Source organism: Lepidochelys kempii, chromosome 1 (genome assembly GCF_965140265.1).
Source record: "Lepidochelys kempii isolate rLepKem1 chromosome 1, rLepKem1.hap2, whole genome shotgun sequence".
Taxonomy (NCBI): Eukaryota; Metazoa; Chordata; order Testudines; family Cheloniidae; genus Lepidochelys; species Lepidochelys kempii.
In genome coordinates this window covers 53,655,983-53,670,516 of record NC_133256.1, presented here as the reverse complement: position 1 = coordinate 53,670,516, position 14,534 = coordinate 53,655,983, and the positions used below count along the sequence as shown (strand labels likewise).

Genomic DNA, 14,534 nt, shown 5'->3' with positions numbered 1-14,534 from the left:
CTAATTTTTTTTTTGTACCAACATACTTCTTTTCTCCCCTGCAGACTTAACATAGCACAATACTAGCTCACTGAATGAGTGGTTTTCAACAACAAAAAAAACAGCCTACAATGGAAGACTGGGATCTAGGTAATGTTTGGTTAAGAAGTTATTTGTCTAGGATTTGTAAATGGGAGCAGTTTCGTTTTTGTTTTCTGGGGGGAGGGAGGGGGATATAATGGGAGCTGCAGGGATGGTGCTTTGGGTGGAGGCAGCGCACAGAGCTGCCTGGCCATGCCACCGCCTAGCAGCTGAGCAAGGGGGATGTCGCCGCTTCCGGGGAGCTCCCCTGGTAAGCACGGACCGTCCCGTGCCCCAATTCCCTACCCCTCCCAAACTCTGCTGCTGGGGTGGGGGGCAGGCACGCAGAGCCAGGTAGGGAGCCTGCCAACTCTGCCAATCCCCCCCCGCCAGCACCAGCGGGGGTCCCAAGACGTGTGCTGCTGCCCTCCAGCACCAGCGAGGATCCTGGGCCATGCACCACCACCCGCCTGCCCCCCTCCAGCACTCGCAGGGCCCCCGGGCAGCCCCCCCAAGTTTTAGTCACTGGTATTTTTAGTAAAAGTCATGGACAGATCACGGCCCATGGATTTTTGTTTACTGCCCATGAACTGTCTGTGACTTTTACTAAAAATACCTGTGACTAAAACGTAGCCTTAACTATGTATCATGAATTGATATATAATGTATTATTGTAGTAAATGTTATATACCAGCTAAACATCAGATAAACTGCATTATAGTTCATCATACTGTACCACAGTAAGTTGTTCTTTTCTACTGGAAACATTGACTTTTGATAACAAGCAGCAGTGTGTTAATGAGCTTCACGTCATCTTATGATAACTAGGACACAATTCTGCTACCTTTATTTAAGTTGAGTTTCAATCGAGACCTCTTGCAAAAAAAGGTACTTCTTAAAATAAGGATGGCAGAATCCAGTTTAAAAGCAATCCACAATATTATATGAATTATAAATAAGGTAGCATACATACTTTTCTGCTTGTAGCTTTGTCGTCTTCACCATCAAATCCTGGGTCTGTTCCTTCGCTGCCTAGAATATAATTTGAATCACTGTAGCTATATGAAGTTAACATACAGTACCAAACTAATTCCATTTCTACTGTTTTTAAATATATTTTTAAAAGCCCTCTAATTACAAGACATTTAAACAAAGTACTCTTTGAAGGAGAACTGCCTTGTTATAATAACCATCAATTATTTCCTAGTTTTCAATAGTTAGGCATAAAAAAGGAATTCCATTTAAAATTCTTGACCTGTGCTACAAAACCATTTCAACACATATTATAATTAGTTTCAATTATTTTATTTGGTCCTTCAGTTGCAAATACTTTGTGCTACAAATGAGTTGGACATGCTCATCTGAACGCAAAAGGGCTCAGATATCTATTTATCCCCGCTCTCTGGGGAGCCTTTAAGCATAGTACACCCAGCATAGGCTCTGGCTGCTGGGCAGTGACAACACAACAGATCCGTTAGGGCTAGCCCCCCAGGTGACAGACAACTGCACCAGAGCTGTGGCTCTCTTTAGTGTCAAAATGAAATAGCACAGGAATGTGACTTTGAGCCATGAAGTAATGAGCTCTATTTTATACTGTTGGTCTATCTGTACTCCCTCTAGATACTGTGGATGTCATTCCACTGACAGAGGAAACCCTAAAGCAAGATTTAGGCTGAGTATCAAGAAAAACTTCCTGACAGCAAGATGTATTCAGCTGTGGAACAATCTCCCAACAGAAGTAGTGGAAAAAGACCTAGAAAGATATATGATAGGAAACAATCACAGAATCATAGAAATGTAGGGCTGGAAGGGATCTCAAGAGGTCATCTAGTCCAGTCCCCTGCTCTGAGGCAGGACCAAGTCAACTTAAACCATCCCTGATAGATTTTTGTCCAAATTGTTCTTACAAACATCCAATGTCAGGGATTCCATAACTTCCCTTGAAAACCTATTCCAATGGTTAGCTATCCTTATAGTTAAAAAAATCTCCTATATCCTAAAAATCTACCCTAAATTGCCCTTGCAGCAGATTAAGCCTTCTTGTCAGACTTTTGCATATCTGAAAACAGTTATAAAGTTCCCCCCTCAGTCTTCTCTTCTCAACTGCATCACACTGTGATCCACTATAACCCAGATCCCTTTCAGCAGTTCTACACCCTAGCCAGTTATTCCCCATTTTGTAGCTATGCATTTGATTTTTAATTCCTAAATGCAGTACTTTGCTTTTGTCTTTATTGAATTTCATCTTGTTGAATTCAGACCAATTCTCCAATTTGTAAACATCATTTTGAATTCTAATCCTGTCCCTCCAAAATGTATGCAACCCCTCCCAGGATGGTGTCATCTGCAAATTTTATAGGTATACTCTTCATTCCATTAGACAAGTCATTAATAAAATGAATGAATAGTACCAGACACAGGACAGACCTGTACAGGACTCCACTCGATATATTCCCCCCTGTTTGACAGTCAGCTACTGATAACTACTCTTTGAGTATGGTCTTTCAACCACTTTTGTACCCACCTTACAGTAATTTCTTCTAGATCACAGTTCCCTAGGGTTTTTCTTTTTTATGAGAATGTCATGTTGGACTGTCTCAAAAACCCTACCAAAATCAAGATGTAACATCTACTGTCCCCCTCTATTCACAAGGCCAAGTAGTGGTTAGTCTGGCATGTTTGTTCTTGACAAATCAATTGTTGGCTATTACTTATAACCTTATTATTTACTAGATGCTTTCAAAGTCATGATGACTGTTCTGTAATTTCCCAGGTCCTCTTTATTTCCCTTTTTAAAGACAGGTACCATGTTAGCCCTTCTCGAGTTTTCTAGGACCTCACCTGCCCTTCATGAATTCTCAAAGATATTAACAGTTCAAAGATTGTTTCAGATAGTTCCTTAAAAATCCTGGGAAGCATTTCATCAGGCCCTGCCAATTTGAATACATCTAACTCAACATTCTTTAATGTTCTTTCCCTATTTTGGCTTATGTTCCTTCCTCGTTGTTAATATTGTGTTAAGCATCTGATCACAAATAATCTTTTTAGTGAAGACAGAAGCAAAATAGTCATTAAACACCTCAGCTTTCTTAATGCCATCCCTTATTAACTCTCCTTCACCACTAGATAGGGGACCTACACTTTCCTTAGTCTCTCTCTTATTCCTAATGTATTTAAATAACCTCTTATTGCCATTTTATGTCCCTTGCTAGGTTTAAAACATTTTGTCCCTGAGCCCTTTATGATTTTTTTGCTGTTGTTGCTGCATGCTAGTGCTATTCTTTTGTACTCATCCTTAGTAATTTGTTCATGTTTCCACTTTTTGTAAGATTCTTTTTTGAGCGTCAGGTCATTGAAGAGCTCCTGATGGAGTCATATTGGCCTCTTCCTGTCCTTCCTCTTCATCAGGCTAGTTTGCTGTTGTGCCTTTAGTATTGTCTCCTGAACTACTTTATTGCTAAAATTTTTCTACCCATTGGTCCTTACCTACCAGTTATCTGAGTTTATGGTCTGCTTTTTTGAAGTCCATGGGTTTTATTCAGAAAAGGATCTGACAGAATACACCTACATAAACACCCCACACAGTGCTGTAATAATTGTTGTACAAGGCATATCTTTTGAGGTATCATTTCAAAACTCAATTTGCTGATCAATAATACCATGACAAAATGCACATCGCAGCATTATATGTGAAGATATAAACACAGGCTGAAATCATGACTAAAAGTATGTTCTGCCAGCTAAGTCTGGGGAGTGGCCAGAGACACAGGACAAGCTATAAACAAGGCTGACAGACATTACCCACTAAGTAGCCGTTCTCTGGCAGGAAAGGAGGCAGGGGCAAAAATCTACATCTTAGCAAAGCAACAGCATGGAGTTTCCTTCCACACAGACTGCTGGTCGCCTTGCTCCCAGCTGGAAATGCTTCGCTAAGGGCGGAAAAGGAATATAAAAAGAAGAGGTAGACACCTCCCCGCACTCTTTCCCCCACCCACTTCAACAGAAGAGGCAAAGGACACAGCCATTGGACTCTAGGGGAGGGGTTCTAACCAAAGGAGCTTGGGGATAAGACTGCTGGAAGCATGTAGTGAGAAAACTTTGCTTTGAATCTAATATAGTTAAGTTAGGCATCAGTAAGTATTTTATCTTTATTTTTCTTGTAATCACTTCTGATTTCTATGCTCATTACTTGTACTCACTTAAAATCTCTCTTTATAATTAATAAGCTTGGTTTTGTTTTATCTAATCCAGTGTGTTCAAGATGAAGTGCCTGGGCTACCCCATTTGGGATAACAAGTTTTGTGCATAATATTCCCTTAAAGGAATAACAGACTCAATATATTTCTACTAGCTAGGAGAGGGCTGGACAGTACAAGAAATACATTCCCAGGGGAAAATCTGGGCTTGGGAGTGTATTGCGGTCACTCTCTAGTACTCTTTAAGGATGGTGAGACACAAGATGCAGCTGGCTGGCTGCAGCACACACAGAAAGTTGGAAATGATTTACATGCTGGAGGCTATTTGTGAGCAGTCCCAGTTGGAGGCTACAGCAGCAAAGCACTGTAAAGGGCACCCCACGTTACAAGGCAGGGGTGATACAGTTACTCATTGGTCTGAATTGTACACTGGTATGTCACAGAGTTATAGTGGATCACAAACTTTATAATATAAGCAAATCATTCTGGGATGTATTAGCAGGATTTTTGTAAGCCAGACACAAGAAGTGATTCCTTCCATTCCACTATAACCCTGATAAGGCCTCAAGTGGAGTATTGTGCCCAGTTCTGGGCATTATACTTCAGGACAAATGTGGACAAACTGGAGAAAGTCCAGGGGAGAGCAACAAAAATGAATAAGTTCTAAAAAGCATGAGGAAAGATTGAAAAAAACTGGGTTTGTTTAGTCTGAAGAAGCTTAAGGGAGGACGTGATAAGTCTTCAAGTACATAAAAGGTGGTTAAAAAGAGGAGGACAATAGATTGTTCTCTTTAACCAATGAGGACAAGACAAGAAGCAATGGGCTTAAACTGCAACAAAGGAGATTTAGGTTAGACATTTAAAAAAATGTCTTAACAGAAAGGGTAGTTAAGCACTGGAACAAATTGCCTAGGAAGGTTATGGAATTCTGATATTGGGTGTTTTTAAGACAAACACCTGTTAGAGATAGTCTAGATAATACTTAGTCCTGCTTCAGTGAGGGGGACTAGACTAGATGACTTACTGAAATCCTTTTCAGTCCTACATTTCTATGAAACATTATCCTAACAATTATGTCACAACAATCAAGATCAGCTGAAGAGTTTGAGAACAGGCCCTAGATTTTACCACTGGTGGTATGGAAGTAGATCAGTCCTATTCCAGAGCCCTCAATATCCATGCATGTGTCAAAGCCATAAGGCTACTGACCGTAAAGGTATACTGTAAGGCTCAGCAACAGGTTTTTGTTGGAGGTAGGGAGGAAAGGGTAACTCTACAGGGAAGAGGCTTAGAGTTTTTAAAAAAGATATAGTTAAAAGTTTTTAACAGCATGTATAAATGTACTCTTGTCAAGGTTCCTCCCCCACTCTGAACTCTAGGGTACAGATGTGGGGACCTGCATGAAAAACCTCCTAAGCTTATCTTTACCAGCTTAGGTCAAAACTTCCCCAAGGTACAAAATATTCCACCCGTTGTCCTTGGACTGGCCGCTACCACCACCAAACTAATACTGGTTACTGGGGAAGAGCTGTTTGGACGCGTCCTTCCCCCCAAAATACTTCCCAAAACCTTGCACCCCACTTCCTGGACAAGGTTTGGTAAAAAGCCTCACCAATTTGCCTAGGTGACTACAGACCCAAACCCTTGGATCTTAAGAACAATGAACAATCCTCCCAACACTTGCACCCCCCCTTTCCTGGTAAATGTTGGATAAAAAGCCTCACCAATTTGCATAGGTGACCACAGACCCAAACCCTTGGATCTGAGAACAATGAAAAAGCATTCAGTTTTCTTACAAGAAGACTTCTAATAAAAATAGAAGTAAATAGAAATAAAGAAATTCCCCCTGTAAAATCAGGATGGTAGATATCTTACAGGGTAATTAGATTAAAAAAACAGAGAACCCCTCTAGGCAAAACCTTAAGTTACAAGAAAGATACACAGACAGAAATAGTTATTCTATTCAGCACAATTCTTTTCTCAGCCATTTAAAGAAATCATAATCTAACATACCTAGCTAGATTACTTACTAAAAGTTCTAAGACTCCATTCCTGGTCTATCCCCGGTAAAGACCAGCATATAGACAGACACAGACCCTTTGTTTCTCTCCCTCCTCCCAGCTTTTGAAAGTATCTTGTCTCCTCATTGGTCATTTTGGTCTGGTGCCAGCGAGGTTACCTTTAGCTTCTTAACCCTTTACAGGTGAGAGGAGCTTTCCCCTGGCCAGAAGGGATTTCAAAGGGGTTTACCCTTCCCTTTATATTTATGACAACTCTGATAATATACTTCAGAGGTCTCATTCAACCTCCAAGTAACACAGTTTTGGGTACTAACTCCCCATTATCAAACTGCCTTTGCTTTCTCTCTCTCAGTGGGTACTTTTATCAGAGGAGCAGTGTGGGGAGGGGAGAAGAGGGCAGGTAAGAAACATCACAGTTATTAATGAAGTTGCACTGGGATGGGACTTCGCCCAAGCACATTTCATAGTACTGCGTAAGGTTGAATCTTTTTTCCACTATCCCAGTTAGCTTTTCTTCCATTGTAACTGATTAGTTAAATATACTATTAGCCATTGTCAAAAACGTAGTAGAGCATGCACATTGTGAATTGCTCTTCAGAATCACATCCTCCCGAATGTAAAGAAATCATTAACCTTAAAGCAAAAAAGGAAATAATAATAAAGTAAAGGAAGCATTTTAAAATGTGCATGGCAATTTTTTTCCAGGTTTTATTCCAGAAAGCACTTTAAAATGCATTTACCTCTTTCCTGAATTCATGAGTATCTACCAAATATTTTGTTAACAAGAGGTATAATACTGTGTGGTTGGATTATGAAGTTTAATGTCTTTAGGACCTTTTAGAACTGAACATTATTACACAAATGTGAAGAATCAGAGTAGATCAGTAATAAAGAAATGCAGCCTTTAATGGTCATTAAAATGAAATTCAGGTGCCCAGAATTAAGGACTTGAGTCTAAACTATTTTGTGAAGAAGTGCATTGTATCCAGATCTTTTCTCCAAAGTTACATATTTTAATTTAAAAAAAAAAGCCACAAAACACAAGAGAAGGTATCAGCTTCCTTTCTGAAGAACACCTCTTTTGGAGAAGTCAAGGTCCTAGTTTCCTTTCTGAATTGAAATACAAATTGCTAAAAGAAATACCAACACCAAAACTGGAGAGAAAAATTAGAAAGATCTTGATTCAGAGCTGGCTATATACATCTGTGGGAATGTCTTATTTATTTAGCACCCAAAAGTGGCCTAGATGTTGCACATAGATAGAGTAAGACCGTATGGCTGCCCCCAAGGAGCTCCCAATTGTTATTATTTGTATTAACATAGCACTTAGGAGCTCCAGTGTGCTAGAGGCCAGGACCTCATTGTGCTTTGTGCTATACAAACACTGAACAAATACCATCCCTGAGCTTATCACATAAGTATTAGGCCTTGTCTACACAAAAGTTTTGTCGGCAAACATTTTGTCACTTTACTAAAAAGTGCTGTTGCATGTCCACACTAGCATCTTGTGTCGGCAGAATGCATCCACACTAGCAGCTCTTGCATCAACACAGAGAGCAATGAACTGTGGTAGCTATCCCACTGTGCAACTGGTCACAGAGTGCTTTCGGAAGGGTTTGCAATGCCTCAGAGAGCAGGTACAGCATCACATGATGCAGGTTCCTCAATCTCATCCTTCCAGGAACATCCTAGGAGATTGTCAGTGGCTTTTCCAACTGAAATGTGTTGGGGGAGGGAGAGGAGAGTGGTGTCTCTGGGACAGCAGAGACAGCAGGCAGGTTGACAGACCTATCCTGAGGTGGGGAGAAACACACACACCCCTCTGCTCGGCACAGCAGTCTCTCCTGAAGTAGCCAGCTCTGCCTGCCTATGGTTCTGTGATTCCCTCTTAGTTCTCCCACAGGCCCTCTGTGAGCTCTCTGTGCTGAGGAATGTCAAAACAGCACAGCAGTCCCCTCTGTCCCCTGCTGCTGTGTTCATAGTGCAAGGCAGAACAGGAGCATTCCACATTAATGATTTGCTAGCAAGGTAGCAACATGCTCAGCTGTCAGATACTTCCTGGAGCTTTGAAAGGGGAGGGGTGCATGCCTCCAGGGCAGCAGAGATCAAAACAGTAAGCAGAGCAGTCATGGCAAGCATTGTGGAATACAAATGGAAGGCAGTTATGTCAACAAAACAAACACCAGTGTTTACACTGACGCTTTGTTGCTTTAACTTTGCCACAAAAAGCCTTATGCCTCATACTGAGATGGTTTCCTTTTGCCACCAAAAGTAGCTTTGTAGTGTGTACACCTCCCCCGTTTTATCAGCTGTCAAGGTTCCTCCCCCACTCTGAACTCTAGGGTACAGATGTGGGGACCTGCATGAAAAACCTCCTAAGCTTATCTTTACCAGCTTAGGTCAAAACTTCCCCAAGGTACAAAATATTACCCCCGTTGTCCTTGGACTGGCCGCTACCACCACCAAACTAATACTGGTTACTGGGGAAGAGCTGTTTGGACGCGTCCTTCCCCCCAAAATACTTCCCAAAACCTTGCACCCCACTTCCTGGACAAGGTTTGGTAAAAAGCCTCACCAATTTGCCTAGGTGACTACAGACCCAAACCCTTGGATCTTAAGAACAATGAACAATCCTCCCAACACTTGCACCCCCCCTTTCCTGGTAAATGTTGGATAAAAAGCCTCACCAATTTGCATAGGTGACCACAGACCCAAACCCTTGGATCTGAGAACAATGAAAAAGCATTCAGTTTTCTTACAAGAAGACTTCTAATAAAAATAGAAGTAAATAGAAATAAAGAAATTCCCCCTGTAAAATCAGGATGGTAGATATCTTACAGGGTAATTAGATTAAAAAAACATAGAGAACCCCTCTAGGCAAAACCTTAAGTTACAAGAAAGATACACAGACAGAAATAGTTATTCTATTCAGCACAATTCTTTTCTCAGCCATTTAAAGAAATCATAATCTAACATACCTAGCTAGATTACTTACTAAAAGTTCTAAGACTCCATTCCTGGTCTATCCCCGGTAAAGACCAGCATATAGACAGACACAGACCCTTTGTTTCTCTCCCTCCTCCCAGCTTTTGAAAGTATCTTGTCTCCTCATTGGTCATTTTGGTCTGGTGCCAGCGAGGTTACCTTTAGCTTCTTAACCCTTTACAGGTGAGAGGAGCTTTCCCCTGGCCAGAAGGGATTTCAAAGGGGTTTACCCTTCCCTTTATATTTATGACAACTCTGATAATATACTTCAGAGGTCTCATTCAACCTCCAAGTAACACAGTTTTGGGTACTAACTCCCCATTATCAAACTGCCTTTGCTTTCTCTCTCTCAGTGGGTACTTTTATCAGAGGAGCAGTGTGGGGAGGGGAGAAGAGGGCAGGTAAGAAACATCACAGTTATTAATGAAGTTGCACTGGGATGGGACTTCGCCCAAGCACATTTCATAGTACTGCGTAAGGTTGAATCTTTTTTCCACTATCCCAGTTAGCTTTTCTTCCATTGTAACTGATTAGTTAAATATACTATTAGCCATTGTCAAAAACGTAGTAGAGCATGCACATTGTGAATTGCTCTTCAGAATCACATCCTCCCGAATGTAAAGAAATCATTAACCTTAAAGCAAAAAAGGAAATAATAATAAAGTAAAGGAAGCATTTTAAAATGTGCATGGCAATTTTTTTCCAGGTTTTATTCCAGAAAGCACTTTAAAATGCATTTACCTCTTTCCTGAATTCATGAGTATCTACCAAATATTTTGTTAACAAGAGGTATAATACTGTGTGGTTGGATTATGAAGTTTAATGTCTTTAGGACCTTTTAGAACTGAACATTATTACACAAATGTGAAGAATCAGAGTAGATCAGTAATAAAGAAATGCAGCCTTTAATGGTCATTAAAATGAAATTCAGGTGCCCAGAATTAAGGACTTGAGTCTAAACTATTTTGTGAAGAAGTGCATTGTATCCAGATCTTTTCTCCAAAGTTACATATTTTAATTTAAAAAAAAAAGCCACAAAACACAAGAGAAGGTATCAGCTTCCTTTCTGAAGAACACCTCTTTTGGAGAAGTCAAGGTCCTAGTTTCCTTTCTGAATTGAAATACAAATTGCTAAAAGAAATACCAACACCAAAACTGGAGAGAAAAATTAGAAAGATCTTGATTCAGAGCTGGCTATATACATCTGTGGGAATGTCTTATTTATTTAGCACCCAAAAGTGGCCTAGATGTTGCACATAGATAGAGTAAGACCGTATGGCTGCCCCCAAGGAGCTCCCAATTGTTATTATTTGTATTAACATAGCACTTAGGAGCTCCAGTGTGCTAGAGGCCAGGACCTCATTGTGCTTTGTGCTATACAAACACTGAACAAATACCATCCCTGAGCTTATCACATAAGTATTAGGCCTTGTCTACACAAAAGTTTTGTCGGCAAACATTTTGTCACTTTACTAAAAAGTGCTGTTGCATGTCCACACTAGCATCTTGTGTCGGCAGAATGCATCCACACTAGCAGCTCTTGCATCAACACAGAGAGCAATGAACTGTGGTAGCTATCCCACTGTGCAACTGGTCACAGAGTGCTTTCGGAAGGGTTTGCAATGCCTCAGAGAGCAGGTACAGCATCACATGATGCAGGTTCCTCAATCTCATCCTTCCAGGAACATCCTAGGAGATTGTCAGTGGCTTTTCCAACTGAAATGTGTTGGGGGAGGGAGAGGAGAGTGGTGTCTCTGGGACAGCAGAGACAGCAGGCAGGTTGACAGACCTATCCTGAGGTGGGGAGAAACACACACACCCCTCTGCTCGGCACAGCAGTCTCTCCTGAAGTAGCCAGCTCTGCCTGCCTATGGTTCTGTGATTCCCTCTTAGTTCTCCCACAGGCCCTCTGTGAGCTCTCTGTGCTGAGGAATGTCAAAACAGCACAGCAGTCCCCTCTGTCCCCTGCTGCTGTGTTCATAGTGCAAGGCAGAACAGGAGCATTCCACATTAATGATTTGCTAGCAAGGTAGCAACATGCTCAGCTGTCAGATACTTCCTGGAGCTTTGAAAGGGGAGGGGTGCATGCCTCCAGGGCAGCAGAGATCAAAACAGTAAGCAGAGCAGTCATGGCAAGCATTGTGGAATACAAATGGAAGGCAGTTATGTCAACAAAACAAACACCAGTGTTTACACTGACGCTTTGTTGCTTTAACTTTGCCACAAAAAGCCTTATGCCTCATACTGAGATGGTTTCCTTTTGCCACCAAAAGTAGCTTTGTAGTGTGTACACCTCCCCCGTTTTATCAGCTGTCAAGGTTCCTCCCCCACTCTGAACTCTAGGGTACAGATGTGGGGACCTGCATGAAAAACCTCCTAAGCTTATCTTTACCAGCTTAGGTCAAAACTTCCCCAAGGTACAAAATATTACCCCCGTTATCCTTGGAATGGCCGCTACCACCACCAAACTAATACTGGTTACTGGGGAAGAGCTGTTTGGACGCGTCCTTCCCCCCAAAATACTTCCCAAAACCTTGCACCCCACTTCCTGGACAAGGTTTGGTAAAAAGCCTCACCAATTTGCCTAGGTGACTACAGACCCAGACCCTTGGATCTTAAGAACAATGAACAATCCTCCCAACACTTGCACCCCCCCCTTTCCTGGGAAATGTTGGATAAAAAGCCTCACCAATTTGCATAGGTGACCACAAACCCAAACCCTTGGATCTGAGAACAATGAAAAAGCATTCAGTGTTTTACAAGAAGACTTTTAATAAAAAATAGAAGTAAATAGAAATAAAGAAATCCCCCCTGTAAAATCAGGATGGTATATATCTTACAGGGTAATTAGATTCAAAAACATAGAGAACCCCTCTAGGCAAAACCTTAAGTTACAAAAAAGATACACAGACAGAAATAGTTATTCTATTCAGCACAATTCTTTTCTCAGCCATTTAAAGAAATCATAATCTAACACATACCTAGCTAGATTACTTACTAAAAGTTCTAAGACTCCATTCCTATTCTGTCCCCGGCCAAAACGACTACAGACAGACACAGACCCTTTGTTTCTCTCCCTCCTCCCAGCTTTTGAAAGTATCTTGTCTCCTCATTGGTCATTTTGGTCAGGTGCCAGCGAGGTTACCTTTAGCTTCTTAACCCTTTACAGGTGAGAGGAGCTTTCCCCTGGCCAGGAGGGATTTCAAAGGGGTTTACCCTTCCCTTTATATTTATGACACGCCCCCCAAATCTCAGCTAGGGTGAAACACTGGCTGGGATTTCTTCCTGGAGCTCTAGGAAAACAGAGTTAATAAGACACATGCATCTCTAAATATACTACCAAGTACATAAAGACTAACAATATTTTCCACATCTCAAGGACGATTTTAACCAGTTGATTCTGGGAAACTTTCACGGGAGAGTGCATCAGCCACTTTGTTAGAAGCTCCTGAGATGTGTTGGATGTCGAAATCAAAATCTTGGAGAGCTAAACTCCACCGAAGAAGTTTTTTGTTAGTTTCTTTGACGGTGTGAAGCCACTTTAGTGCAGCATGGTCGGTTTGCAGGTGGAACCGCCGTCCCCAAACATATGGGCGTAGCTTTTCCAGAGCGTAGACAATGGCATAACATTCTTTTTCAGTGACTGACCAGTTGCTTTCCCTCTCAGACAGTTTTTTGCTGAGAAACACTACAGGGTGGAATTCTTGATCAGGTCCTTTCTGCATTAAAACTGCTCCCACACCACGCTCGGATACATCTGTGGTTACTAGGAACGGTTTGTCAAAGTCTGGGGCCCTTAGTACAGGGTCAGACATGAGTGTCGCTTTAAGCTTGTTAAAGGCCTTCTGACACTTTCCGGTCCACTGAACAGCATTTGGCTGTTTCTTTTTGGTTAGGTCTGTCAGTGGGGCAGCGATTTGGCTGTAGTGCGGTACAAATCGTCTGTAATAACCGGCCAAGCCTAAGAAGGATTGAACCTGTTTCTTTGACTTTGGGACAGGCCACTTTTGGATAGCATCCACTTTGGCCTGTAGGGGGCTGATAGTTCCTTGACCCACCTGGTGTCCAAGGTAAGTCACTCTGTTTAGGCCTATTTGACACTTCTTAGCCTTAACAGTTAGTCCTGCCTCCCTTATGCGCTCAAGGACTTTTTGTAGATGTTCCAGGTGGTCTGCCCAGGAATCCGAAAATATGGCCACATCGTCAAGGTAGGCGACTGCATATTCTCCTAATCCCGCTAGGAGACCATCTACAAGTCTTTGGAAAGTGGCGGGTGCATTTCGCAGCCCGAAAGGGAGTACATTAAATTCATACAGCCCGAGATGTGTGATGAAGGCTGACCTTTCCTTGGCAGATTCATCTAGCGGTACCTGCCAGTACCCCTTGGTTAAGTCCAAGGTAGAGATGAACTGGGCCCTTCCCAGTTTCTCTAATAGTTCATCTGTGCGTGGCATGGGATAGTTGTCTGGGCGAGTTACAGCATTTCTTACGGTAGTCCACGCAAAAACGTATCTCCCCATCTGGTTTGGGAACTAGAACCACTGGAGATGCCCATGCACTTTCAGATGGGCGGATTACACCCATCTGTAACATATCCTGGATCTCCCGTTCTATAGCAGTTTTAGCTTGAGGAGACACCCGGTAAGGTTGGACCCTAATTGGGTGAGCATTACCTGTGTCAATGGAGTGGTATGCCCGTTCAGTCAGTCCTGGGGTGGCTGAGAACGTTGGCGCGTAGCTAGTGCACAGCTCCTGGATCTGCTGTCGCTGCATACGCCCAAGGGTCATGGAGAGGTTCACCTCTTCCACACCACCAGCACATTTCCCTTCGTAGTAGACACCTTCAGGCCACTCAGCGTCGTCTCCTCCCTGGGCTGTAAACTGACAAACCTTTAATTCTCTGGAATAAAAGGGCTTTAGAGAATTAATATGATACACCTTAGGCTTTCGGTTGGAGGTGGGGAATGCTATGAGATAATTAACAGCTCCCAGGCGCTCCTGGACCACGAATGGCCCTTCCCACGATGCTTCCATTTTATGGGCCTGGAGCGCCTTTAAGACCATGACCTGGTCTCCTACTTTGAAGGAACGCTCTCTGGCATGTTTATCATACCAGGCTTTTTGCTCTTTTTGAGCATCCTGTAAGTTTTCTCTAGCAAGGGCTAAAGAGGTTCGGAGGGTGTTTTGTAGGTTGGTTACAAAGTCCAGAATGTTAGTTCCTGGAGAAGGTGTAAATCCCTCCCATTGCTGCTTCACCAACTGCAATGGCCCC

The 14,534-nt window shown here is 42.3% G+C and overlaps 1 protein-coding gene across 3 annotated transcripts in view; it reads right to left on the bottom strand.

Annotated features, from left to right (window-relative positions):
• COG6 (component of oligomeric golgi complex 6) overlaps positions 1–14,534 on the bottom strand; it is a 120,946-nt gene that overhangs the window by 95,430 nt on the left and 10,982 nt on the right. For all 3 annotated transcript variants that reach the window (XM_073342633.1, XM_073342615.1, XM_073342624.1), the window contains one exon: positions 1,034–1,092. In XM_073342633.1, the coding sequence (XP_073198734.1) occupies positions 1,034–1,092 (59 nt within the window). The remainder of the gene's footprint in view (positions 1–1,033; positions 1,093–14,534) is intronic.